The 27,876-nt window shown below is 37.5% G+C and overlaps 1 protein-coding gene across 1 annotated transcript in view; it reads right to left on the minus strand.

The window, feature by feature from the left end:
- myo9ab (myosin IXAb) overlaps positions 1-27,876 on the minus strand; it is a 123,919-nt gene that overhangs the window by 34,659 nt on the left and 61,384 nt on the right. The window contains exons 6-15 of the mRNA XM_016248860.1: positions 26,227-26,324; positions 25,871-25,997; positions 24,156-24,245; positions 17,650-17,766; positions 14,124-14,258; positions 12,718-12,839; positions 11,333-11,474; positions 4,364-4,568; positions 2,472-2,585; positions 1,342-1,442 (exon numbers count right to left, since the gene is read on the minus strand). Of these exons, the coding sequence (XP_016104346.1) occupies positions 1,342-1,442; positions 2,472-2,585; positions 4,364-4,568; positions 11,333-11,474; positions 12,718-12,839; positions 14,124-14,258; positions 17,650-17,766; positions 24,156-24,245; positions 25,871-25,997; positions 26,227-26,324 (1,251 nt within the window). The remainder of the gene's footprint in view (positions 1-1,341; positions 1,443-2,471; positions 2,586-4,363; positions 4,569-11,332; positions 11,475-12,717; positions 12,840-14,123; positions 14,259-17,649; positions 17,767-24,155; positions 24,246-25,870; positions 25,998-26,226; positions 26,325-27,876) is intronic.

The following is a 27,876-nucleotide window of genomic DNA, read 5'->3' on the forward strand; positions in this document are numbered from 1 at the left end:
CTTAAAGTTGTGCATTACAGTGACTTTACCATGTTTTGTTTTTAAATTGTGGTAAAATCTACAATACCGCAATCACAAATTTCAGTGTTTTAATTGTTTTTCTGCCATAATTAAAAGTTATTAGTTAATACATTTAAAATTTTGTATTTTTAATAAACATTTGAGATTTTATGTGTTTTTTTATTTTAATTTAATTTGAATAATCAATTAAAATTATTTTTTTTATAAATAATTTTAATACATACATACGTTTTAATTTGTTTTAAATGATGCTATTTTTTTTTAGCTATAAAACAATCACAAATTGTGGTGCTGTATTTGTTTACCTGCTATAATAAAATTCATTAGTAAAATCAATAATACAATTTAGTTATTTATAAAGCTATTATTTAAATTATTATTAAAAAATGATATTTATTAGTTAAATTATTAATTACTTTCTTAATAATTGAACGTGTGTATTTTTACATGCTGCCACTTTATAAAATCAATACAGGTGCATTAAAGTGACTTTACCCTATTTTGTGTGGTAAACTCTACAATTGTATCAGAAATGCTGTTATTTTGTTTGTTTCGCTGCATGTCATGTGACCATTAGCTGACATCAGAGCTCGGTGAACATGTGGTTATAAAGGGATAGTTCACCCAAGAATGTGATGTTTATCTGCTCACCCGCAGGGCATCCAAGATGTAGGGTATACATCACTCATTGTTTACACAGTGCACAGTCATTGTAGGTACGATGGCTAATCAAAATGGTACTTACTTGTGCTTATCCGGATTGTTCAAACCGACTTAAAACTAAAAGATTACGTTCTCTCGCACGAACTCATTCAGGAGTCGTGACTTTCCACGTATTCCCAACTTCTGAACCTGCTCGCCGGAAGTTATGGTTGATTGCTCTTCGGCTGGATATCAACACACACCCATTAACGTAAACTACGCCAGAGCGCGTACACACCTCACGCACCGGATGCCGTGCGCGCGCCCAAAGACAGTTGGACATAGTGGTGTATTAGAGGTAAAAAATTATATAAATACTGTTCGGTTTCTGGCACAAACCGATCGTTTCGTGTCTTAGGACATCAATGTGTCGTCACGAGCCGCAGGGTTTAATTTGGATTTGTCTGTGCATGTTTTTTTTACTCTCATAGATTTTGTTACCATTGCCATGCATTATACGACTGACAGACTGCAACGGTTAAAGTTAAAAATCATCAAATGTGTTCTACTGAAGAAACAAAGTCACCTACATCTTGGATGCCCTGGGGGTAAGCAGATAAACATCACATTTCCATTTTTGGGTGAACTATCCCTTTAAATGAGGTAAATATGAAGTGAATGTTTGAGGGGTTTGTACCTGCTCATGTTCTCGCGGCGCGTGTTTGTTCCCTGCAGGTCTGATAGTGGAGTGCGTGGACTCCTCCGGCTGATGCTGGAATCTGACAGATGGAGAGGAACACAAACAACTGAGATCATTCATATAAACCAGACCAAACGAGACCAAACTAAAGCCGGTTTACACAAATATCCTGGAAGTCAAACAATAACCTCATCATTAACAGAACCATAACACAAACTCTTTATGATGATGTCAGATCGTTCTGATGGATTTTTGGCGAGATTATTTAGTCATTTTTATTGTTGAAGATTCATTTGCTGTGACGTTCCAAAAGTTTTTATTTTTATATTTTACGTTTTAATGTTTAAATTTATAGTTTAGTATTTTTTTTTTTTATATATATATATTTTACGTTTTCATTATAATTTCAAAGTTTTAGCAAATTTGTTGTGTTTTTGTACTTATTATTATTGAAATTTTTATATTTTCTGTTTTTATCATAATATCAGTTTAAGTTTTAGTAACTTCATTGTTTTACACAAAAAATGTTTTTTTATATTTTCTGTTTTCATTATAACGTCAAAGTTTTAGTAATTTTTGTTTTAATTTTTATGTTTACATTTTTTTTTACATTTTTTTATAGTTTCCATTTTAATGTTAGCCAAAGTTTTAGTCATTTTTGTTGTAATTTTTATGTTTACATTTTTTTTTTACTTTTTTTATAATTTCCATTTTAATGTTAGCCAAAGTTTTAGTAATTTTTATTAGTTTATAGATATAACTCTTTTAATAAATTAAGACATTATTTTGATAAATACATTGACAAATTAATATTTACTGAATTTATTAATTTTTTCATGCTGTAGTTTCATAAAGTCAATAAGCTACATTACAGTGTCTTTACCATGTTTGGTTTTTAACATTGTGGTAAAATTCACCATGAACGTGAACGTGTTATTACATTTTTAAATAATAACTTAAAATTTCAGCGGGACAACAAGAGTTTGGGAAATATATTTTATTATTTTATTTATTTATGTTATTTTAGAACATCAAGTTAATCAAGTTTTTTTTTTTTTGCAGTTAATATTTATTTTATTTCAAGTAACAAAATGTTTTGTCATCTTACTGTATTTGTCATCTTTGCATCGCTGCAGGATCTCAAGGCTCCGCTGGTGAACAGGATGATGCAGGAAACTGAAGCTGTCCACACTTTTCTGATTCTGAACCGGACCGTCAGAGCCTGGAGAGAGCGAGAGATGTAAATGTTCAGATGTTAAACCATTCTCTTTGTTGTCTTAATGCTTTGGCAATCAGCTGATCCAGAGCTTCAGTCCTGATGCTTCACTAACATCTACTGCTGCTCTGCATCACAGCATCAGAATCAGTCAGATTACTGCACAGATCAAACAGAGCTACATCACTCACTGGCAAACCCAAACACAACAGCAGAGTAAAGTGCAATGCTATCTGGCCCTAAAGAGAGAGTACAGTACGGCAGAGTATCTGTACACAGTGTCAGATAAGAAACTGAGAAGCACGTTGACCAGATACAGACTCAGCGGACACAAGCTGATGATAGAGACGGGCAGACACAGAAAAACATGGCTGCCACCGGAGCAGAGACTGTGTTCACACTGTGATCTGAATCAGATGGAGACAGAGCTGCACTTCCTAACAGAATGCCCCAAATACACAGATATACGGACAGTGTTCTACGATAAAATACAGCAGATCCATCAGACATTTCAAACTCTCTCAGACCAGGAGAAAGTGGCGTATCTGTTAGGAGAACAGAAGAACTGCTGTGTGTTTGCTGCTCAATATGTGTCTGCCTGTCACCACAGAAGAGAACACACTCAGCCTGCCCTGATCTGATGTTTCCAGCACAGCTACATTATATTACGCCTAATTACTCTATTATATTACTTAGATGTACAATCTCTTAAATTGAAATTGAGAGAGACAGAGAGAGAGAGACAGAGAGAGAGAGAGAGAGAGAGAGTGAGTAAGCGAGCGTCAGTCGTGAATGTGTCTCATGAATGTTTTAGTGTCGTCGTCTGCAGTTGTTGTTCTCGCTGGTCGAGGGATTCTGCAACAACAAACACTTTAATAAAACAACACAGCACATGTTCACAAACGCATGTGATAAACTATCACAACTGTGTCCGCGAACATCTGATCAGCAGCATATTCATATGCTATAGAAATAGCTGAGCTGCAAATAAAAAAAGTGTTTATTTATATGTTAAAATGCTTGCTTGTATGTTATAAATAAATAAGGTGCATGAAAATGTTTATCTATATTTTCATGTTTATTTTAGAAAGTAAATAATAAACAGTAAATACCTGTGGTTATATATTACTGTTTATTGTATATATATATATTTTAAAAATTAACAGGGAAACTGCCGCAAATAATGTAAAAAAAATTATGTATTAAAAATATATATATAAATTAAACAAATTGTATGTTTTTGTGTAAATTTACCTTTTTACATGTTACATTACACACTGAATTTTAAAAATGTTTTTAAATTTTTTTAATGTTTTTTATTATTATAAATGTATAGATACATTTTTATTTTTTATTATTTGTAATGTTTTTAATTATTTACAATTTATATAATTGTACTATTTATAAAAGTATTATTTTTATTATTATTATTAATAATAATAATCTTCTATTTTTATTGTCATTGCTTGCAAACAACATCAGGTAAAAATAAATTACATTAAAATGACATTTAATTAAAAACGAAGCATTGTGAATGAAATCACAGGGATGCTAAGCGTGTCAGCATCTAAAACGCATTGTTTCCAGTCTGCTGTTCTTCTGTCTCCATGCATGCATATTTTAACGTCACGAGAGCGTTTGCATCGTCTCCATGGCGATAAATAATAGAGATGTTGCATCATGGGTAGTTAATTCTTGTGCATGTGATTGTGAGAAACGTTTGTGAGTGTTTGAGTCTCACAGCTGCATGACAGGATCTGGTTTGTAATGACACTGTTTCTCACCGCTCGTCGTCGTCGTCTTCTCCTTGTGCCGTTTCCCGGCTTCTCTGAAGGCGACGAGCGCTCGGAAATAGGCGCGGACCACGGCCCAGCGGAAGGTGGCCACCGGATCGATTCCCATCAGGCCGCAGATGAAAGCATTTCGGCTGCTCTTCAGCAGAGCCACGATATCCGGACGCATGTGATCCGTGTTCTTCTCCCTGAAGTCCTGCAGACACAACAGACATGTCATAGACAGCACATGCATGCATACTTTATATATACAGTGCCCCCCACTGATATGGGCACCCTTGGTAAATATGAGCAAAGGCGGCTGAGAGAATAAATCTGCATTGCTTATCTTTTTGATCTTTCATTCAAAAAAATTCACAAAATTCTAAACTTTCATTGAAGTAAAACAATTGAAAGCGGGGGGAAACTCACATTACGAAATAAAGGTTTTTCTCCGATGCATGTTGGCTACCATTATTGGCACCCCTAGACATTCTTATGAGTAAAATATCTCTGAAGTATATTCATTCATATTTACATTTTGTAGCACACCAGGGTGACTGAAGTTATTTATTTTCACAGCCACCTTTGCTCATATTTACCAAGGGTGCCAATATTAGTGGGCGGCACTGTATAAAAGTAGTATGCTATTTCAAACCAGGGTTAGCTTTTTGTCACTAGAAATAAAATAAAATATAAGCTTAAACATTTTATTTCAGTTAGTTGACTACGTACACTAGGGACTAGGTAGAGTTGCCACATTTGTCCTTTTCATTTTGTTTAACTTGAAATAAAAATGAATAAAATGATATACACATTTATCAAAAAAAGACGAAAGCACAACAGTAATAAAACTTTAACTACAGTTAAAATGAAAACAGAAAATATAAAAATAAAATCTAATTCATAATATTAACAAAAACTATAATAGTATTTGACTAAAATAACACTATTTTAAACTAAGCAACATTTGCCATTTTCATTTGTTTAACTTGATGCAATAAAATCACTAAAACTGAAATAAAACATAATAAAATATAACAATAATAATAAAATGAAACAAAAATAAATATACTGAAAAAATACTACTAAAACTTACAAAAGCTCACGACAAAATAACTAAAAACGTCAGATAAAATTAAAACAGAAAATCTAAAAATGAAAACTAATTAAAAATATCATTAAAAACTGCAATACTATCTCAAGGATACGGTCACGGTTGCCTTCTGGGACAAGACGAAGAACGAGGAAACGAGGATAGACTCAAAACTACAGTCTTACAGAAGCAGTTCCGGGAGCATGACGTATGAGTTCAGCGTTGCGCATGCACCGGTGAGTCTCGTGAAAACCAACGTTTGTTAACAGGAGCAAAGGAAGCAAAGTTTCCTTACTTTAGCAAAGGAAAACCAGTCTCCTCTTGGCTTATATCAAAATCCTCTGACATGCTTCTTTACAAATCCTCGTTTTGTACTTCTAATTAGTGACCATGTTTTGTTCTGATCTCTCCGCTGCGCTTCCGTGTTCGTCACTTTTGAGCGGCGCATGCGCAAAGCCGACCTCATTCGTCATCTGCCCGGAGCTGCTTCCAGTGTACAACAGTGAGCGCAAGCTAGATTCAAGTGATTATTACGTTTTGAATATGGATATTTTTCTTACAAAAACGCATCGATTCGCTACAGGAGGCCTTTGTTCACCCCCCGGAGCCGTGTGAGATGTTTTTTTTAATGGATAGGCACTTTTTATTTCACTTCTTTTGGACTGATGCATGCATCACCCGCTGAGTGGCATTAAACAGCTTGAAAGATCAAAGACTATTTTTAATATAACTCCGACTGGATTCGTCTGAAAGAAGAAAGTCATATACACCTAGGATGGCTCTGGGGTGAGTAAAACACAGCCTAATTTTCATTTTTGGGTGAACTAACCTTTTAAGTACATGGGGTAATTGACAAGACACACCTGGGAGCAATCAACAATCAAACACATGGGAAAACCAAATGAACATAACGAACTATAATGAGGACAGGAACATAACCAAATAAGGGCATACAGAAACAGGAGGCAGGAACAGAGGGAAAACAAAACAAAAACAGACCATAAACGTGACATTACTCCCCCTCCCGAAAGGCGCGTCCCGCGCTGTAACAATTCAACCGGGGAGGGGGGGTGGGCGCCCTGGAGGCTGGTGCAAGACGGGGACAAGGAAGGCCTCCAGGGCGGATCAGGCAGTTCGAGTAACAGGCTCTAAGGCCCTCTTCGAGGCCAAAACCGGGGACTGGAGCCCTCCCTGGGCTTAACTGGGGAACCGGGAGCCCACACTGGAGCGAGCTCTGGGGCTGGAGCCGACACTGGAGCGAGAGCCCACAATCTCCTCCTCCGCAATCTCCTGTCTTTGATCTTTCAAGCTGTTTAATGGCACTCAGCTGGTGTTGCATGCATCAGTCCAAAAGAAGTTAAATAAAAAGCACCCATCCATTAAAACAAAAGTGTCTCACACGGCTCCAGGGGGTGAACAAAGGCCTCCTGTAGCGAATCGATGCGTTTTTGTAAGAAAAATATCCATATTCAAAACGTAATAATCACTATAATGTAGCTTGCGCTCACTGTTGTACACGGAAGCAGCTCCGGGCGGATGACGTATGAGTTCAGTGCTGCGCATGCCAACGTTTGTTAACAGGAGCAAAGGAAGCAAAGTTTCCTTACTTTAGCAAAGGAAAACCAGTCTCCTCTTGGCTTATATCAAAATCCTCTGACATGCTTCTTTACAAATCCTCGTTTTGTACTTCTAATTAGTGACCATGTTTTGTTCTGATCTCTCCGCTGCGCTTCCGTGTTCGTCACTTTTGAGCGGCGCATGCGCAAAGCCGACCTCATTCGTCATCTGCCCGGAGCTGCTTCCAGTGTACAACAGTGAGCGCAAGCTAGATTCAAGTGATTATTACGTTTTGAATATGGATATTTTTCTTACAAAAACGCATCGATTCGCTACAGGAGGCCTTTGTTCACCCCCCGGAGCCGTGTGAGATGTTTTTTTTAATGGATAGGCACTTTTTATTTCACTTCTTTTGGACTGATGCATGCATCACCCGCTGAGTGGCATTAAACAGCTTGAAAGATCAAAGACTATTTTTAATATAACTCCGACTGGATTCGTCTGAAAGAAGAAAGTCATATACACCTAGGATGGCTCTGGGGTGAGTAAAACACAGCCTAATTTTCATTTTTGGGTGAACTAACCTTTTAAGTACATGGGGTAATTGACAAGACACACCTGGGAGCAATCAACAATCAAACACATGGGAAAACCAAATGAACATAACGAACTATAATGAGGACAGGAACATAACCAAATAAGGGCATACAGAAACAGGAGGCAGGAACAGAGGGAAAACAAAACAAAAACAGACCATAAACGTGACATTACTCCCCCTCCCGAAAGGCGCGTCCCGCGCTGTAACAATTCAACCGGGGAGGGGGGGTGGGCGCCCTGGAGGCTGGTGCAAGACGGGGACAAGGAAGGCCTCCAGGGCGGATCAGGCAGTTCGAGTAACAGGCTCTAAGGCCCTCTTCGAGGCCAAAACCGGGGACTGGAGCCCTCCCTGGGCTTAACTGGGGAACCGGGAGCCCACACTGGAGCGAGCTCTGGGGCTGGAGCCGACACTGGAGCGAGAGCCCACAATCTCCTCCTCCGCAATCTCCTCTTTTGGGCAGAGGAGAGGGAGATGATCGTCGGGCTTGACAGCGGAAAGGCCGGTGAACTTGAGAGCTGAACGGCCGGCGGCTTGTGTGAGCCGCAGCCGGCGGGCTTGACATTGGAGCGGCTGGCGAATTTGAGTGAGCAGCGGCCAGCAGGCTTGTGTGAGCCACAGTCGGCAGGCTTGACAATGCCGCGAAGCGTGCGGCGGTTTCCATGCCGCGGGGGTAAAACAGGACAACAAAAGAAAACATTTTCAAAAAACTGAAAACAAAACGGGGAGAAGGAGCGCTGCTTACTATTGTAGTGGGTCCGGTATTTTGTCACGGTTGCCTTCTGGGACAAGACGAAGAACGAGGAAACGAGGATAGACTCAAAACTACAGTCTTTAATAAACAATCCAAAAGGGAAACACAAGGCAGGGCGAGACTCACATGAAGCACAACTTCGACGTATAATACCAGACCAACTCAGATAACACCGACAGGAACTTAAGTACATGGGGTAATTGACAAGACACACCTGGGAGCAATCAATAATCAAACACACGGGAAAACCAAATGAACAAACTATAAACTCAGATAACACCGACAGGAACTTAAGTACATGGGGTAATTGACAAGACACACCTGGGAGCAATCAATAATCAAACACACGGGAAAACCAAATGAACAAACTATAATGAGGACAGGAACATAACCAAATAAGGGCATACAGAAACAGGAGGCAGGAACAGAGGGAAAACGAAACAAAAACAGACCATAAACGTGACCGATACTAAAATAACCAGGGTTATTACAGTTAAAACAAAAACATTGTTAACAGGAGCAAAGGAAGCAAAGTTTCCTTACTTTAGCAAAGGAAAACCAGTCTCCTCTTGGCTTATATCAAAATCCTCTGACATGCTTCTTTACAAATCCTCGTTTTGTACTTCTAATTAGTGACCATGTTTTGTTCTGATCTCTCCGCTGCGCTTCCGTGTTCGTCACTTTTGAGCGGCGCATGCGCAAAGCCGACCTCATTCGTCATCTGCCCGGAGCTGCTTCCAGTGTACAACAGTGAGCGCAAGCTAGATTCAAGTGATTATTACGTTTTGAATATGGATATTTTTCTTACAAAAACGCATCGATTCGCTACAGGAGGCCTTTGTTCACCCCCCGGAGCCGTGTGAGATGTTTTTTTTAATGGATAGGCACTTTTTATTTCACTTCTTTTGGACTGATGCATGCATCACCCGCTGAGTGGCATTAAACAGCTTGAAAGATCAAAGACTATTTTTAATATAACTCCGACTGGATTCGTCTGAAAGAAGAAAGTCATATACACCTAGGATGGCTCTGGGGTGAGTAAAACACAGCCTAATTTTCATTTTTGGGTGAACTAACCTTTTAAGTACATGGGGTAATTGACAAGACACACCTGGGAGCAATCAACAATCAAACACATGGGAAAACCAAATGAACATAACGAACTATAATGAGGACAGGAACATAACCAAATAAGGGCATACAGAAACAGGAGGCAGGAACAGAGGGAAAACAAAACAAAAACAGACCATAAACGTGACATTACTCCCCCTCCCGAAAGGCGCGTCCCGCGCTGTAACAATTCAACCGGGGAGGGGGGGTGGGCGCCCTGGAGGCTGGTGCAAGACGGGGACAAGGAAGGCCTCCAGGGCGGATCAGGCAGTTCGAGTAACAGGCTCTAAGGCCCTCTTCGAGGCCAAAACCGGGGACTGGAGCCCTCCCTGGGCTTAACTGGGGAACCGGGAGCCCACACTGGAGCGAGCTCTGGGGCTGGAGCCGACACTGGAGCGAGAGCCCACAATCTCCTCCTCCGCAATCTCCTCTTTTGGGCAGAGGAGAGGGAGATGATCGTCGGGCTTGACAGCGGAAAGGCCGGTGAACTTGAGAGCTGAACGGCCGGCGGCTTGTGTGAGCCGCAGCCGGCGGGCTTGACATTGGAGCGGCTGGCGAATTTGAGTGAGCAGCGGCCAGCAGGCTTGTGTGAGCCACAGTCGGCAGGCTTGACAATGCCGCGAAGCGTGCGGCGGTTTCCATGCCGCGGGGGTAAAACAGGACAACAAAAGAAAACATTTTCAAAAAACTGAAAACAAAACGGGGAGAAGGAGCGCTGCTTACTATTGTAGTGGGTCCGGTATTTTGTCACGGTTGCCTTCTGGGACAAGACGAAGAACGAGGAAACGAGGATAGACTCAAAACTACAGTCTTTAATAAACAATCCAAAAGGGAAACACAAGGCAGGGCGAGACTCACATGAAGCACAACTTCGACGTATAATACCAGACCAACTCAGATAACACCGACAGGAACTTAAGTACATGGGGTAATTGACAAGACACACCTGGGAGCAATCAATAATCAAACACACGGGAAAACCAAATGAACAAACTATAATGAGGACAGGAACATAACCAAATAAGGGCATACAGAAACAGGAGGCAGGAACAGAGGGAAAACGAAACAAAAACAGACCATAAACGTGACCGATACTAAAATAACCAGGGTTATTACAGTTAAAACAAAAACAATAAAAAAAGCATTTTATTAATTGAAATATAATAAATAAAAATAAATAAATAACTGAGAAAAAAAATCAGCTAGTTGAATTAAAGTTACACATTATATGTATTATATAATGTAATTATATATATATATATATATATACATATATACAGTATATAAAAAATCCCATCAAAATTACTAAAAATGTCAAATTCAAATGAAAACGGAAAATATAAAAATAAAAATAATAATAATAGTATATGAACGGTACTAAAATAGCACGGATTCAAGCAGATTGAGAATGAAGGGCAGTAATGTGAGCTGATGGTGATGTGAAGCAGCTGTTCTCATAGTCGACACTGATACTGTCACATCTGCTCCAAACACAGCTCGAATAAACACAGAGACGACAACAGCTTTACGTGTGTGTGTGTGAGTGTGTGAGAGAGTGTGAGTGTGTGTGTGTGAGTGTGTGAGAGAGAGAGAGTGTGTGTGTGTGTGTGTGTGAGTGTGTGAGAGAGAGAGAGTGTGAGTGTGTGTGTGTGAGTGTGTGTGAGAGAGAGAGAGTGTGTGTGTATGTGTGTGTAGCGTGCAGATTTAACCCTCTCTGCCAAACATGTGCTCCAGATACACCCGATCCAACCAATCAGATCAAAGCACAGAATTAGGTCACTGTGTGTGTGTGTAACATATGCAAATGCTCACTCAATCACACACACTTAAGCACTGAAGCAGCAGAGCTGGGGTCTGCAAGTTTCTCACCTTGACGCTGTATTTGACTTTCCCGGCGTAGTGTCGGATGATGAACGCCGGCTCCATGACGGCTGGGAACTCGATGTAGCCGTTTCCCTCGTGCTGCCGCTTAAACTTATCCAGCAGAGTCTGATTAGACGCCTGCGGAAAACTGCAAGCCAACCACAACAACATTCACATTCACACCTGATCAAACACTCCAGTCTGCAATAATTCATCACTGTTTTATGATAGAAATGCTACTAAACAGAAGCAGAGTTCAAACAATAATGTATCTATTAACACTCTATTGCTCATTATGAAAACAATGTTAACATTTTCTTGTATAAATGTAACTTCTTTACTAAAATCAAAAACTAATTTAGAAAATAAATATTTGATATTTATTTATAATAATATTTTCAGGCTTTTATCCTTTCAGTCAGGTATAGTTAACTGAAACTTAAACCAAAAACATAAAAAAAAACATTTTTGTTACTTGAAATAAAATAAACTGAAATAAAATATATAATAAATTGAAACGTTCAGCTAGTTGCCAATGCAATTTTTACTTTATTTAAACCTGAAGTACTAAAATAACTAAAACTGAAATAAAAATGTATGTATATATTACAAATAAATATCATATATTCATTTTCAAATTTTGATTAGTAAATATACTAATTGCAAATGTGCAAATATACAAATGATTGCAATATTTAATCAGTAAAGTAGTTCATTTTCATACAAGAAAAGTCAAGGTTATATTTTCATAATATGAGCATAAAGTAAAAACTAATAAATTAAAAAAATTAAAATAAAACTTTTTTTTTTTACATAATATCTAAATTTTTTTAAGAAATAAAAAACTATAAAATGATTGAAAAAAATAAATACACAAGAAAATGACTAAAATGTAAATTAAATTGAAAATGTATAAAAATATAAAAATAAAAGTGAATTTAAAATAAAATAAAAAACTAAAAAATAATATGTGTGTGTGTGTTTATGTATGTATGTATGTGTATATATAGCAAAAACAGTAACATTACTACAACTTGGACTAAAATGGAAAATATGTATAAAAAAACCTAATTCAAAATATCAATACAAACTATACCATCATCTTAATTACACAAAAATAAATCTGATTTTAATATTTGTGGTGACTTATCCAGTTTTCTGATGTTATAACAATATAACAAACAACAAAGATAATGATATTAAAGAATTAAATAAACATTAATGTGAATAAATCCAATGGAACCGGCTTCTAGCTTAATATTTACTAAACATTTCTGTGAAACCCAAAGCAAGAACACTTCAGTAATGGAAGACACATAATATCTGAAAGCTGCGTGATAACTGACTGGGCAGCACTCGGTCAGATGCGGCTGAGCGGAGACCAGACTCACTTGCACTCCTCGTCCAGCAGGTGCAGCAGCGCGGTGGGTTTCTTGCTGATGAGGTTGATGCAGGCCGTGTTGTCGATGTAGTCGATCATGTGCCAGCTGATGCCCTCCGAGCGATACTCCTCCTGACAGACCAAACACACACCGCAAACCTTCTGTGTTACTGCACACATACCCTGCAGCTCGAAGGCTTTCAAAGGTCTGAATATGAAAACAATATTAAATATAATAATGCTTTTATTTAATCCTGTATCATATACACTAACAACATTACTAACCTCCAAGTTTAGGTCTTTTAATATTTTTTTTATTATTTCTGCAGCAGTTAGAATAGTTTCATACTAACAACAATAGTTATTATTATTTTAATAGTGCCTTCCAAACATAAATTGTAACTCGAAGTGTTTCAGAAAATAAATACAATAAAAACAACAACAGCAACAATAATCATAATCATCATAAGAATAATAATGTATATAATAACAATACGTTTATAATGTATAAAATGAACAACTTTACTAAAATTCATATAACTGATGCCTGATATTTATTAATAATATTATATATATATAATTTACATAATTTTAATAATATAGTATTTCTTTTTAAATGTGTCTATATAGTTTTTTATGATCATATTATGAAAATGTAAAAAAAACAATTTCTTGTATAAAATGAACTTCACTAAAATCAAAAACAATTTTTGAAAACGAATATTTGATATGTATTTATAATAACCTTTTCAGGCTTTAATCCTTTAAATCAGGGTTATTATAGTTAACGGAAACTAAAACCATAAAAAAATGTTACTTGAAATAAAATAAAAATGTAAAAAACAATTTGACTGAAATAAAATACATAATAAATGTAAACCATTTCAGCTAGTTGCCAACGCAACGTTTCCGTTCATTTTAAGCTTTAAATGTCTATATAGTTTATGCTTATATTTTGAAAGTGTAAAAGATCTTTCCATTTTCTTGTATAAAATGAACTTATTTACTAAAATAAAAAATATATTTTTTATTATTTAACTAAATGAAAATAAGAAGTGTCGCCTTGGCAACTAGCTGAAATAAAATTGTTACTTTTTAAATATTTTATATCGTTTCAGTTATCATTTATTTTATTTAAATTAACAAAATGTTTTTAATGGGTTTAATCAGTTTTAATGAACTATAATAACCCTGGAGTTGTTCACAGAAAAACATCACATTTATTCCTCGAATTATCCCTTTAAATAAGCACAGTATTCACATTAAACGCATAAAAGATCAAGATTTAAACACACTTCAGGTTAGTCTATATTCTAAGACTCCAGTGTGGAATCGGTAATGAAATGTGATCATGTGAGCGCAGAACAGGACGAGTAAACGACGGCGCTCATGTGATCAGATCCAGAGATCTGTTACCTGCTCCAGCTTGAAGACGTGCTGGTTGAAGTAATGCTGTAGCGTCTCGTTGGCGAAGTTGATGCAGAACTGCTCGAAGCTGTTGTTCTCGTAGTCCTCAAAGCCGAAGATGTCCAGCACACCGATGGACAGGATCTGAAACACACACACATCTCACATCAGGTCAATGTGAAACTGAGCGCTGATGCATGACTTCACCACGTCATCATGACTGTCGGAGCTGATCGCTTTATTGATGAGGCAGCTCAGAGACATTGATGAACAATCAGTCACTGAAGTCAGCTAGACAGAACCTGCCAATAATGGGAGGAAATGTGTGTACTAGGATTATTACAAATATAATACACACACCTTTCACACAGCATAATCGTAAAATGTGTGCGTTTTTGAGAAAGTTTCTGCTTTTGCATGAGGTTCTGTGTTTTTGTGTGAGTTTGAGATTGTGTGCACTTGTGCGATTTTGTGTGTGCGAGTGTTTGTGAGTTAGTGTGTTTTTGCGAGTTTGTGTGAGTGTTTGTGAGTTTGTGTGAATTTATGTAAGTGTTTACGAGTTTGTGTGAGTGTTTGCGAGTTTGTGTGAGTGTTTGCGAGTTTGTGTGAGTGTTTGCGAGTTTGTGTGAGTGTTTGCGAGTTTGTGTGAGTGTTTGCGAGTTTGTGTGAGTGTTTGCGAGTTTGTGTGAGTGTTTGCGAGTTTGTGTGAGTGTTTGCGAGTTTGTGTGAGTGTTTGCGAGTTTGTGTGAGTGTTTGCGAGTTTGTGTGAGTGTTTGCGAGTTTGTGTGAGTGTTTGCGAGTTTGTGTGAGTGTTTGCGAGTTTGTGTGAGTGTTTGCGAGTTTGTGTGAGTGTTTGCGAGTTTGTGTGAGTGTTTGCGAGTTTGTGTGAGTGTTTGCGAGTTTGTGTGAGTGTTTGCGAGTTTGTGTGAGTGTTTGCGAGTTTGTGTGAGTGTTTGCGAGTTTGTGTGAGTGTTTGCGAGTTTGTGTGAGTGTTTGCGAGTTTGTGTGAGTGTTTGCGAGTTTGTGTGAGTGTTTGCGAGTTTGTGTGAGTGTTTGCGAGTTTGTGTGAGTGTTTGCGAGTTTGTGTGAGTGTTTGCGAGTTTGTGTGAGTGTTTGCGAGTTTGTGTGAGTGTTTGCGAGTTTGTGTGAGTGTTTGCGAGTTTGTGTGAGTGTTTGCGAGTTTGTGTGAGTGTTTGCGAGTTTGTGTGAGTGTTTGCGAGTTTGTGTGAGTGTTTGCGAGTTTGTGTGAGTGTTTGCGAGTTTGTGTGAGTGTTTGCGAGTTTGTGTGAGTGTTTGCGAGTTTGTGTGAGTGTTTGCGAGTTTGTGTGAGTGTTTGCGAGTTTGTGTGAGTGTTTGCGAGTTTGTGTGAGTGTTTGCGAGTTTGTGTGAGTGTTTGCGAGTTTGTGTGAGTGTTTGCGAGTTTGTGTGAGTGTTTGCGAGTTTGTGTGAGTGTTTGCGAGTTTGTGTGAGTGTTTGCGAGTTTGTGTGAGTGTTTGCGAGTTTGTGTGAGTGTTTGCGAGTTTGTGTGAGTGTTTGCGAGTTTGTGTGAGTGTTTGCGAGTTTGTGTGAGTGTTTGCGAGTTTGTGTGAGTGTTTGCGAGTTTGTGTGAGTGTTTGCGAGTTTGTGTGAGTGTTTGCGAGTTTGTGTGAGTGTTTGCGAGTTTGTGTGAGTGTTTGCGAGTTTGTGTGAGTGTTTGCGAGTTTGTGTGAGTGTTTGCGAGTTTGTGTGAGTGTTTGCGAGTTTGTGTGAGTGTTTGCGAGTTTGTGTGAGTGTTTGCGAGTTTGTGTGAGTGTTTGCGAGTTTGTGTGAGTGTTTGCGAGTTTGTGTGAGTGTTTGCGAGTTTGTGTGAGTGTTTGCGAGTTTGTGTGAGTGTTTGCGAGTTTGTGTGAGTGTTTGCGAGTTTGTGTGAGTGTTTGCGAGTTTGTGTGAGTGTTTGCGAGTTTGTGTGAGTGTTTGCGAGTTTGTGTGAGTGTTTGCGAGTTTGTGTGAGTGTTTGCGAGTTTGTGTGAGTGTTTGCGAGTTTGTGTGAGTGTTTGCGAGTTTGTGTGAGTGTTTGCGAGTTTGTGTGAGTGTTTGCGAGTTTGTGTGAGTGTTTGCGAGTTTGTGTGAGTGTTTGCGAGTTTGTGTGAGTGTTTGCGAGTTTGTGTGAGTGTTTGCGAGTTTGTGTGAGTGTTTGCGAGTTTGTGTGAGTGTTTGCGAGTTTGTGTGAGTGTTTGCGAGTTTGTGTGAGTGTTTGCGAGTTTGTGTGAGTGTTTGCGAGTTTGTGTGAGTGTTTGCGAGTTTGTGTGAGTGTTTGCGAGTTTGTGTGAGTGTTTGCGAGTTTGTGTGAGTGTTTGCGAGTTTGTGTGAGTGTTTGCGAGTTTGTGTGAGTGTTTGCGAGTTTGTGTGAGTGTTTGCGAGTTTGTGTGAGTGTTTGCGAGTTTGTGTGAGTGTTTGCGAGTTTGTGTGAGTGTTTGCGAGTTTGTGTGAGTGTTTGCGAGTTTGTGTGAGTGTTTGCGAGTTTGTGTGAGTGTTTGCGAGTTTGTGTGAGTGTTTGCGAGTTTGTGTGAGTGTTTGCGAGTTTGTGTGAGTGTTTGCGAGTTTGTGTGAGTGTTTGCGAGTTTGTGTGAGTGTTTGCGAGTTTGTGTGAGTGTTTGCGAGTTTGTGTGAGTGTTTGCGAGTTTGTGTGAGTGTTTGCGAGTTTGTGTGAGTGTTTGCGAGTTTGTGTGAGTGTTTGCGAGTTTGTGTGAGTGTTTGTGAGTTTTTGTGAGTTTGTGTGAGTGTTTGTGAGTTTGTGTGAATTTATGTAAGTGTTTGTGAGTTTGTGTTTTTGCGAGTTTGTGTGAGTGTTTGTGAGTTTGTGTTTTTGCGAGTTTGTGTGAGTGTTTGCGAGTTTGTGTTTTTGTGAGTTTGTGTGAGTGTTTGTGAGTTTGTGTGAGTGTTTGTGAGTTTGTGTGAGTGTATGTGAGTTTTTGTTTGTGCGAGTACTTGTGTGTTTTTGTGTGTTTGTTTGTGTGAGTGTTTGTTTGTGTGTGTGTGTGTGTTTGAATGTTTTTGAATGTGTTTGTGTTTGTATGTGTGTGCGTGTCTGTGTGTGCGCGTGTTTGAATGTGTGTGTGTGTGTTTGTACCTTGTCTGAATCCTCCAGGTCTTTGTTGTAGAGCAGTGCGTGGTTTGTGCGGAAGACAATCCAGTCGAACAGAGCGCCGTACAGAGATTTGGCCATCGAGTCCCTCACCGTCCCGGCCTGCGCAAACACATACCTGTCAATCACCGCCATCACACGTGTGTGTGTGTGTGTGTGTGTGTGTCTCACATGCTCATCACACAAACACACTCACAGCCCGTCATTTGTGTGTTTGTGAGGGTTTTTGTGTATTTGTGAGTTTTTTTGAGTTTGTGTGTTTTGTGAGTTTTTATTTGTGTGTTTGTGTGAGTTTGTGTGAGTTTGTGTAAGTTTTTGTGTGAGCTTTTGTAAGTTTGAATGAGTTTGTGAGTTTGTGTGTGTTTTTGTGAGTTTGTGTGTGTTTGAGTCTTTATGTGTGTGTGTTTGTACCTTGTCTGAATCCTCCAGGTCTTTGTTGTAGAGCAGTGCGTGGTTTGTGCGGAAGACGATCCAGTCGAACAGAGCGCCGTACAGAGATTTGGCCATCGAGTCCCTCACCGTCCCGGCCTGCGCAAACACATACCTGTCAATCACCGCCATCACACGTGTGTGTGTGTGTGTGTGTGTGTGTCTCACATGCTCATCACACAAACACACTCACAGCCCGTCAATGTGACTAAATCAGGAAATACATAAACACCACAAACTAGATTTTTACATTTTGTGAGGAGAATGTGCGTGATGTTTCCGTGAATACACCAGCATCTACAAGCGTGAAGAACAGAAGAACAGACCAAACGTTCAATGAGAAATCACATCAAATTAAAGCAACACAAGCAGTGGACGTGTTTGCTGCTTCACAGACTGAAAGCACTGTGTGAAACTCAGATATCAGAGTGAGATTATTTAGGGGAAACTCTGGTCTCACACAGAAACGTCCCTGAATTTCCACGAACAAGTCACTTCCTTCGTCACACAAACCTGTAGCATGCCTTCACAGGAGTAATTGTGTGTGTGTGTGTGTGTGTGTGTGTGTGTGTGTGTATACGTATATACTGAAAGAAAAATGGATAGAAACCATTTTCATTCAGAAGCTGCTAGCAAATTCCACAAAGAAAGAAATGGCAAGAAACATTTAATTATACATCAAGGGCCAGATTTACTAAACAGGGCAAATTAGGATTAGAGCGCAATTCCATAAAAGCGCTGATGGGAGGGGAACATTTACTAACAATGCGCACTTTAAAGAACACAGATGCAGCCAGATCATTTCCATAATGACCAGCTCAATCTACCAAGAGCAGCACAAATTACCACCTGCTTTAAATAATGACGCAAATGCCAGTAATTTGACGAGCGCAAACGTTAGTAAATCACATTATGTGATTCATTTTAATACTCTCTTCCCATAAACGTTGCGTCTGAAAGGGAAACTCCTACAAATGCATATTCAATAAGGTCAGGCGCAAAAATAACTGTGTCCACGCCTAATTCTTCACTAAATCCTGACAGAACTATTTTAACGCCAAAAGACGGTTTGCGCTGCCGCAAGCTGTTACTAAATCTGGCCCCAAATTTTCAAGTAGAAAGTCATATTTATTGCAAATCGTACTCCACTACTATTACAAAATAAATAAATAAATAAATGTAGATTATATAAACCATTATAAACCTATATAATAAATAAATATACATAGTTAATATGCACATATATATTACTTTTCATAATTAAAAACCTATATAAACATAAATAAACCTGTATATTAATTAAAATACATAAAATATATGCGAGAAACTACTATATAAATACATATAATAAAAGCATGCATGTACACCTGTGTGTATATAAAACTATTACAGCATTATCAAAAATATATGTATTTTAATGTATATATTCATCACCGATAAAATAAAAAAATTCTGTGCATACATGCATATAATTAATACACACTTTTTATTGTATGCGAACATATTTTATTTAATTTATTAGATCTTTTATTTAATATACAGATTTATGCAGGATTTTAACTTTATATAATCTGTCTATATAATATATATAGCCACAATTACCACACTACATGTAAACCTAAACAAATAAAAAAATCTTATTTACATCTTAAAGTTTTAGTAATTAAATTATTTGTTTCAAAATAATCCTCAACAATCTTACGTATGTTTTAGGTTTTAATGTGGTTTGAAACTCTCTCTCTCTCTCTCTCTCTCTCTCTATATATATATATCCGTCTCTCTCTCTTTCTCTCTCTCTCTCAGCTGATTTAATGTTCGAGCAGCACACACAGATATCCTTCAGCGTGTGTAAAGCCTATAAAGCTGCAGCCGCTGCCAAGAACGCCACTTACTGAACCTGTACGAGCTAAAACACATAAAACTCTCCCCACTTAACACCCATCAAACTACTCTGACGTCCAGCCGCATGAGAAAGCAGACGTGCGTCGCCGGGCCTGATGGGAAGAGTGAAGCTGATTGGCTGCTGAGAGACTCAAGGACGTTCAGGCCAAACGTTGATGGATTTAAACACTGACTATACACTGTTCATAATAAACACATGTTCAGTTCTGCAGAAGATGCTCCTGCATTATTGATTCAGCTTTTATTTTTAGCTAAATTCTGGAGGAGGAAGAAACATTACATAAAACACCCCCTGCGTGATTCATTATTCACAACACTTTAACATTTAAAGAGTCGTGAGAGTCGTTCTGCTCACGTACTCAGAAACGGTGGAGGAGAATTTAAGTGTCATTCATCGTTAAGATCACGGAAAAACCTGCATCTGTGCGTGTGTCTGTGAGCTTGTGAAAGCTGAACATAACTCAAATAAAATCAATAAAATAAAATACAACTAAAATGAATAAAATACATGCCATTTTAAATTAAAAAAAAAAAATATTAGCTGAAAAATAATAAAATAATAAAAAATTGATAAATAAAAGAATAAAAATAACTTAAAAATACTTTAATAAAAATTTATAGAGTTATACAGCTGATAAATTTGTAAAATATTAATGAATAAAACCTATACATGCATTTAAAAAAACAAACAAACAAACAGTAAAAACACAAAAAAATCACTAAAACTTCAACTAAAATTAAAATGAAAACAAAAGATAAAAAATAGAAACTGATAGTGATAGTTGTAGCACTAAAATTAAAATTACTGAAATAAAAATGTATTATTAAAAATGTATAATTATTAAGGTAAATTGTGTGTGTGTGTGTGTGTGAGTGAGTCTGTGTGTGTGTGAGTGAGTCTGTGTCTGTGTGTGGGTGTGTGTGTGAGTGAGTGAGTGTGTGGGTGTGAGTGAGTGAGAGTCTGTGTGAGTGTCTGTGAGTGAGTGAGTGAGTGTGTGTGTGAGTGTGTGTGAGTGTGTGTGAGAGTGTGTGTGTGTGTGAGTGTGTGTGTGAGTGAGTGAGTGAGTGAGAGTGTGTGTGAGTGAGTGTGAGTGTGAGTGAGTGAGTGAGAGTCTGTGTGTGTGTGTGTGTGTGTGTGTGAGTGAGTGAGTGAGTGTCTGTGTGAGTGAGTGAGTGAGTGAGTGAGTGAGTGAGTGAGTGAGTGAGTGAGCGAGCGTGTGAGTGAGTGAGTGAGCGAGCGTGTGTGTGAGTGTCTGTGTCTGTGTGTGTGAGTGAGTGAGTGAGTGAGTGAGTGTCTGTGTCTGTGAGTGAGTGAGTGAGTGAGTGTGTGTGTGTGTGTGTGTGTGTGTGTGAGTGAGTGAGTGTGTGTGTGCGTGTGAGTGTCTGTGAGTGAGTGAGTGAGTGAGTGTGTCTGTGTCTGTGTCTGTGCCTGCGTGTGTGTGTGAGTGAGTGAGTGTGTGTGTGCGTGTGAGTGTCTGTGAGTGAGTGAGTGAGTGAGTGTGTCTGTGTCTGTGTCTGTGCCTGCGTGTGTGTGTGAGTGAGTGAGTGTGTGTGTGCGTGTGAGTGTCTGTGAGTGAGTGAGTGAGTGAGTGTGTCTGTGTCTGTGTCTGTGCCTGCGTGTGTGTGTGAGTGAGTGAGTGTGTGTGTGCGTGTGAGTGTCTGTGAGTGAGTGAGTGAGTGAGTGTGTCTGTGTCTGTGTCTGTGCCTGCGTGTGTGTGTGAGTGAGTGAGTGTGTGTGTGCGTGTGAGTGTCTGTGAGTGAGTGAGTGAGTGAGTGTGTCTGTGTCTGTGTCTGTGCCTGCGTGTGTGTGTGAGTGAGTGAGTGTGTGTGTGCGTGTGAGTGTCTGTGAGTGAGTGAGTGAGTGAGTGAGTGTCTGTGTCTGTGTCTGTGTCTGTGTGTGAGTGAGTGAGTGAGTGAGTGAGTGAGTGAGCGTCTGTGTCTGTGAGTGAGTGAGTGAGTGTGTCTGTGTCTGTGTCTGTGCCTGCGTCTGTGTGTGAGTGAGTGAGTGTGTGTGTGCGTGTGAGTGTCTGTGAGTGAGTGAGTGAGTGTGTGTGTGAGTGTGTGTGTGAGTGAGTGAGTGAGTGTGTGTGTGTGTGTGTGAGAGTGAGTGAGTGAGTGAGTGTGTGTGTGTGTGTGTGAGAGTGAGTGAGTGAGTGAGTGTGTGTGTGTGTGTGTGAGAGTGAGTGAGTGAGTGAGTGTGTGTGTGTGTGTGTGAGAGTGAGTGAGTGAGTGAGTGTGTGTGTGTGTGTGTGAGAGTGAGTGAGTGAGTGAGTGTGTGTGTGTGTGTGTGAGAGTGAGTGAGTGAGTGAGTGTGTGTGTGTGTGTGTGAGAGTGAGTGAGTGAGTGAGTGTGTGTGTGTGTGTGTGAGAGTGAGTGAGTGAGTGAGTGTGTGTGTGTGTGTGTGAGAGTGAGTGAGTGAGTGAGTGTGTGTGTGTGTGTGTGAGAGTGAGTGAGTGAGTGAGTGTGTGTGTGTGTGTGTGAGAGTGAGTGAGTGAGTGAGTGTGTGTGTGTGTGTGTGAGAGTGAGTGAGTGAGTGAGTGTGTGTGTGTGTGTGTGAGTGAGTGAGTCTGTGTGAGTGAGTGAGTGAGTGAGTGTGTGAGTGAGTGAGTCAGTGTGTGTGTGTGTGTGTGTGAGTGAGTGAGTGTGTGGTGTGTGTGAGTGAGTGAGTGTGTGTGTGTGAGTGAGTGTCTGTGAATGAGTGTGTGAGTGAGTGAGTGAGTGAGTGTGAGTGAGTGAGTGTGTGTGAGAGTGAGTGAGTGAGTGAGTGAGTGTCTGTGTGAGTAAGTGAGTGAGTGAGCGAGCGTGTGTGAGTGAGTGAGTGAGTGAGCGAGCGTGTGTGTGAGTGTCTGTGTCTGTGTGTGAGGGAGTGAGTGAGTGAGTGAGTGAGTGAGTGTGTGTGTGAGTGAGTGAGTGAGTGAGAGAGTGAGTGAGTGAGTGAGTGAGTGAGTGTGTGTGTGAGTGAGTGAGTGAGTGAGAGAGTGAGTGAGTGAGTGAGTGAGTGAGTGTGTGTGTGAGTGAGTGAGTGAGTGAGAGAGTGAGTGAGTGAGTGAGTGAGTGAGTGTGTGTGTGAGTGAGTGAGTGAGTGAGAGAGTGAGTGAGTGAGTGAGTGAGTGAGTGTGTGTGTGAGTGAGTGAGTGAGTGAGAGAGTGAGTGAGTGAGTGAGTGAGTGAGTGTGTGTGTGAGTGAGTGAGTGAGTGAGAGAGTGAGTGAGTGAGTGAGTGAGTGTCTGAGTGAGTGAGTGAGTGTGTGTGTTTTCTGAACCACTGGGGTTTCCGGATAAACCACTGAGTTTGTGTCATAATAAAACAAACACACCCACTCACACTCTCTGTGGAGGAAACGTTTAGCGTTTGACTTCAGGAGTGAAATTAGACCACAAGAGAAAGTGAGAAGAGATGGAGAGAGAGTTCAAGTGTGATTGTGCATGTAAAGCATGAAGAGATTCATCCACAACACATGAAACATAATTAATAAACTAATGAGAGACTTTGTGATTCATGCAGTGACACAAATCGAATGTTAAGGAAAATATTAATTAAATGTCTTACATATTCTTTTTATATTAATGTGGATATTTTCCATGGGCCCAGAATTGAAAAAAACCAAAAAACCAAAAAGAATATAGTGATTAAAAGTAAATTAAAAAAGTAATAAATACAATTAAATAACTAAAACAAACAAACAAACAAACTTTTCTCAGTTGTATAATATTCTGAAATGTTTTGTCTATTTATGTTTCCTGTAGCTCTATTGGTAGAAGATGGCGCTGTCTAAAATAAAAGTAAAAATAAAATAATTAATAACATAAATAAATAAAATATGTAAACAAATTAATTAACACAAACAAACAAATACAGTTTAAACTCTTTTCAGTTGTATAATATTCTGAAATGTTTGGTCTATTTTTTGTTTTCATTTTTTATTATGTTTCCTGAATCCGTATTGAGAGCATGCCACTATCTAAAATGAACAAGTAAATAACTAACTAACTAAATAAATTAATAAATCTGTCTATATATATAAATAAATAAAACACAAATAAATAAATAAATCTGTCTATTTATATTTCCTGTAGTTCTATTGGTAGAGCATGGCACGGTCTAAAACAAAAGGTAAACTTAATATAAATAAATGAATTAATTAATAACATAAATTAATTAATTCATTCATTCATTAAAATAGAAACAAATAAACAAATATGTGTATGTTAAACTCTTCTCAGATCTACAGTATAATGTTCTGAGATGTTATCTGATGTTTCCTGTAGCTCTATTGATAGATCATGACGCTAGCAACATCAAGGTCCCGCTTCGATTCTCAAAACACGTACAGATCAAATGCACTTTAACGATTTACACACAAGAGCATGGTAATGCATATGTGTTCAAGTACATGTAAAGGTCTGAAGGAGACATCAAGAGTAAACAGCTCACAGGAAAAACCCTTAAAAACCTGACACTTCAGACCACAAACCTCACAAAAACCACCACGACTTCAAACAAACGTCAAGATCTCACACATCAGCTTCATGAAAGATCTCGCAGGAGCTCTGAAGGAGTGTTTGAGGCCTGTAATAACCATCTCACCTCGGCCAGTTTGTACGGCACGATCAACCTCTCGCCCACCGTCACCGTCTTTCGTGTGGTCAGAGCCTCGAAAAGCATCTCCTCCTTCACCTGCACATCAAAAACACACAAACCATGAGAAATAAACACATTTAGCATTAAACCACCTCATTTAGGACGCTTCTGTGGAGAGTTTTGCAGCTTCAGTGACTCTGTAAAACGAATCTGTGTTTGGACAGAATGCGATTTTCAACAAACACTTTCCACTCGGAAATTTCAAGACAAACCCACCGTGTTTTAGCGTGCAAGTGTTTGCCCATAAAAGCCCCGAATGCATAGAAATGTTCATTTATATCACATAAACTCGTGTGTATTACTGCTGTTTGTGTGGTAGATTAACATTCAAAACACCAAAAGTCATCAGAAACGACTAAAACATTGTAAAAAGAAAACACAAACGAGGAATCTAAAGCTCATAAAGCAGAAAATCCTTCAGTCTTCAGGCCAAAGACTCGCTGCAGCCAGAGAAAATCAAACCTTTCGCAGTGTGTGATTAAACTGCAAGCAGCTGGACGATGGAGATGAAGCCCATAAAATAAATAAAATTAAATAAAATTAAATAAAATAAAATAAAATAAAATAAGGGAGAAATAGGTCATAAATAAAATAAAATAAAATTAAAAAATAAAATTAAAAAATAAAATTAAATAAAATAAAAAATTAAATTAAAATTAAATTAAAATTCCAAATAAATTCCAAATAAAATGAAATAATAAACATTAGATGGAAAACTTATTAAAAACGTAACAGAAAAATAGAAATTGATGCACTGATAAAGTACAATAAAAACTTTATCATAAATTAAAATAATAAAAATGGAAAATGATAGAGTGATACAGCTGATAAAACAAAATATATATATATATATATATATATATATATATATATAAAAACTACAAAAAAAATAAAATTACTAAAACTTGTATAACCTAAAATGAAAGTGGAAAATACAAAAATATACATTTATGAAGTGATACAAATTATAGTTGTAAAATAAAACTTAAAAACTATATACAACTACTTAAAAAAACTAAATCTACAAAACATGACAAACACACAAAAAAATTAAATTTAATTAAAATGAAAAAGCACATAAAATTACTAAAAACAAACTAAAATGAAAACTGAAACTAAAAAGCTACTTCAAATCATTAATACATTCTATAATAATATTATTTTTTATAAAATAGTATAAGTTGAGCTCAACCAGAAGTTTTATTGAAGCAGGAGGAAACTATTGGAGTGTCATAATGTCACACATTTCCATCATCAAATAATTATTCAGTCCTTAATGAAAGTGAAATGCCAATGAAACCAATGAGATTTCATAATGGGCGGAGCTACAGCACACACAAAAAAAATCAAAACCAAATGAACAGAATCACTGAAAAAAATAAAAATAAAAAAAAATAAAAATTTTTTTTTATTAAAATATAAAATAAAATATAATAAAGAAATAAAAAACAATAAAAGGAATTAAATTAAATGAACTCAAAATATAAAATAAAATATAAAAATAATGAATTAAATTAAATGAACTCAAAATATATATATATAAAAAAAAAGAAATAAACTCAATTAAATTTAGCTCGAGTCATCACTCCATGTAAGTAGTAGTAGTAGTAAGGTGGGTTGCACTTGTAGACTTGCACAGGTTTTGTGGTTTGCGCTCTCACCTCCAGCAGTTCAGAGATGATAGGAAGCACCTCTGGGTTGCAGATATCGATGGAGTCGTCTCTGTACGTCTTCTTCTTGTAACGGATATTTCCCAGGAGAAGAATCGCAGACAGTAAAGAAAAGATCCTGCGGAGAACAAAACATGAGTCAAATCTCACAATAAAGAAAACAAGCCAGAAAAACACATCCTCACAACCCCGCCCTCTAATGCCACGTCAGCCAATCAGATGTCAGAACACCTGGACACATGCCGTGACTGACAGGCAGAGAGTGTGTCCTGTGTCTCTTCAGAGCAGCTTAAGTGACCGCTGTGGTTTTTTCGTGACTTCTGTGGGGTTTTTAGGCTGTGACTCACTGTTTTCTGGTGGTCGGCAGGAAGCCCACCATCTCCATGGCCAGCTGGAGTCGCTCAAAGTCATGCTTCAGATCTTCCCCTTCCACCGTGAAACAGTCCTGAGCCGAACACAACACACGGAGCGTTAATGAAGGCACAAAACACACTCGAATCGCTCACATTTATCCTTTCCTTGGTGTTCAACAGAAGAAACTCATACAGAATGACATGAGTGCCAGCAGAAAGTATTATCTATTTTATTATTTTATTTTATAATATTGTTTATGATTATTAATAAAATGTTAATTATCATTAAATGATTGTTATAATATATCACACAGGTTTGCAATGGAATAAGGGCGAGTAAATGATGACAGGATTTGTTTTTGCATGAACTATTCCTGCAATAAAGTAGAAGTAACAGGGTTAATAGAGTTAACTAAAACCATTTAAAAAACATTATTGCTACTTGAAATAAAATAAAAATATATAATAAATATATTTATAACATAAAAAATATTTATAAATATATATTTAAATATTTATAAAAAATATTGTATTAATTATTATCAATTATTAACATCGTTTATGCTTATTATTAAAATTAGCATTTTTATTAAATAATTATATTATATTAAAATATATATTTAAAATAAACTATTTTAGATACTTACCAAAGCAATTTTCATTTAGTTTAACTTTAATTGAAATACAAATATATAAAAACTAAATAATCATTTAAAAAAAAACTACAATTTAAAAAATGAAAAATGACACATTTAAAAAAATATATTACTAACCATGTTAAAAACACACACACTAAAACTTTTAAAGAAAATTATACATTTAAAAATAAAAATATGAACAACACTATAATAGTATCTCTGTAATACTGGTAGGTGAGCAGTTTAATATAATGCAGTCACATAATAAGCAGAAGGATGTGCAGTAAATGAACCGTGACTCGTTGAAACACAAGCACAAAGCCGCAGCTCTTTGAGGACGGCCAGAAACAGAAGTGTGCAGAGGAAGTGAGGCGGCGAGAGACACACGACTTCCTGTTGACCCTAATAACAGCCGGATTTCAGTGTTTGGATCATCTCAAATAAAACGAGCGATTCCTGACCAGTTCACACTGTTACAACGTTTCAGAATCAAGCTGTGAATGCAAACCCAGTTTCTGCAACGTCTGATCCCTGATCTCACCAGCTCGGAGAACTAAACGTCTCTGGATGGCACTGAGGATTCATAAAACAAGCAAAACAAGCACAACTGTGCTGAGAGAGAGCAAACTAAAAGAATCAGTAAGGTTCAGCTGGATTCTAAAAAATTATTTAAAATATTGAAATATTACAAATAAAAAATAAATAAATAAAATAAATGAAATTAAAAACAAAATAATATAATATAAAATAATGCAAAAATCAAAATGAAATGTAAAATTAAAAATTAAATAATAATAATAATTGAAATGTTAAAAATTAATTAGAAAATTAAACAAATGATAAACAAAATAAAAGTAAATGAAATAACAAAATAAAACAAAACAAAACAAAATCAATGAAAAAGATAAAAGATCAAATAAAACACAAACCTAAACTAAAGAATAAATTTAATTTAATTAAATTTTAAATTAAAATAAATTTAATTTAATTCAAATAAATAAAAAAT

This window comes from Sinocyclocheilus grahami, unplaced genomic scaffold (genome assembly GCF_001515645.1).
Source record: "Sinocyclocheilus grahami isolate Dianchi unplaced genomic scaffold, SAMN03320097.WGS_v1.1 scaffold895.1, whole genome shotgun sequence".
Classification (NCBI taxonomy): Eukaryota; Metazoa; Chordata; class Actinopteri; order Cypriniformes; family Cyprinidae; genus Sinocyclocheilus; species Sinocyclocheilus grahami.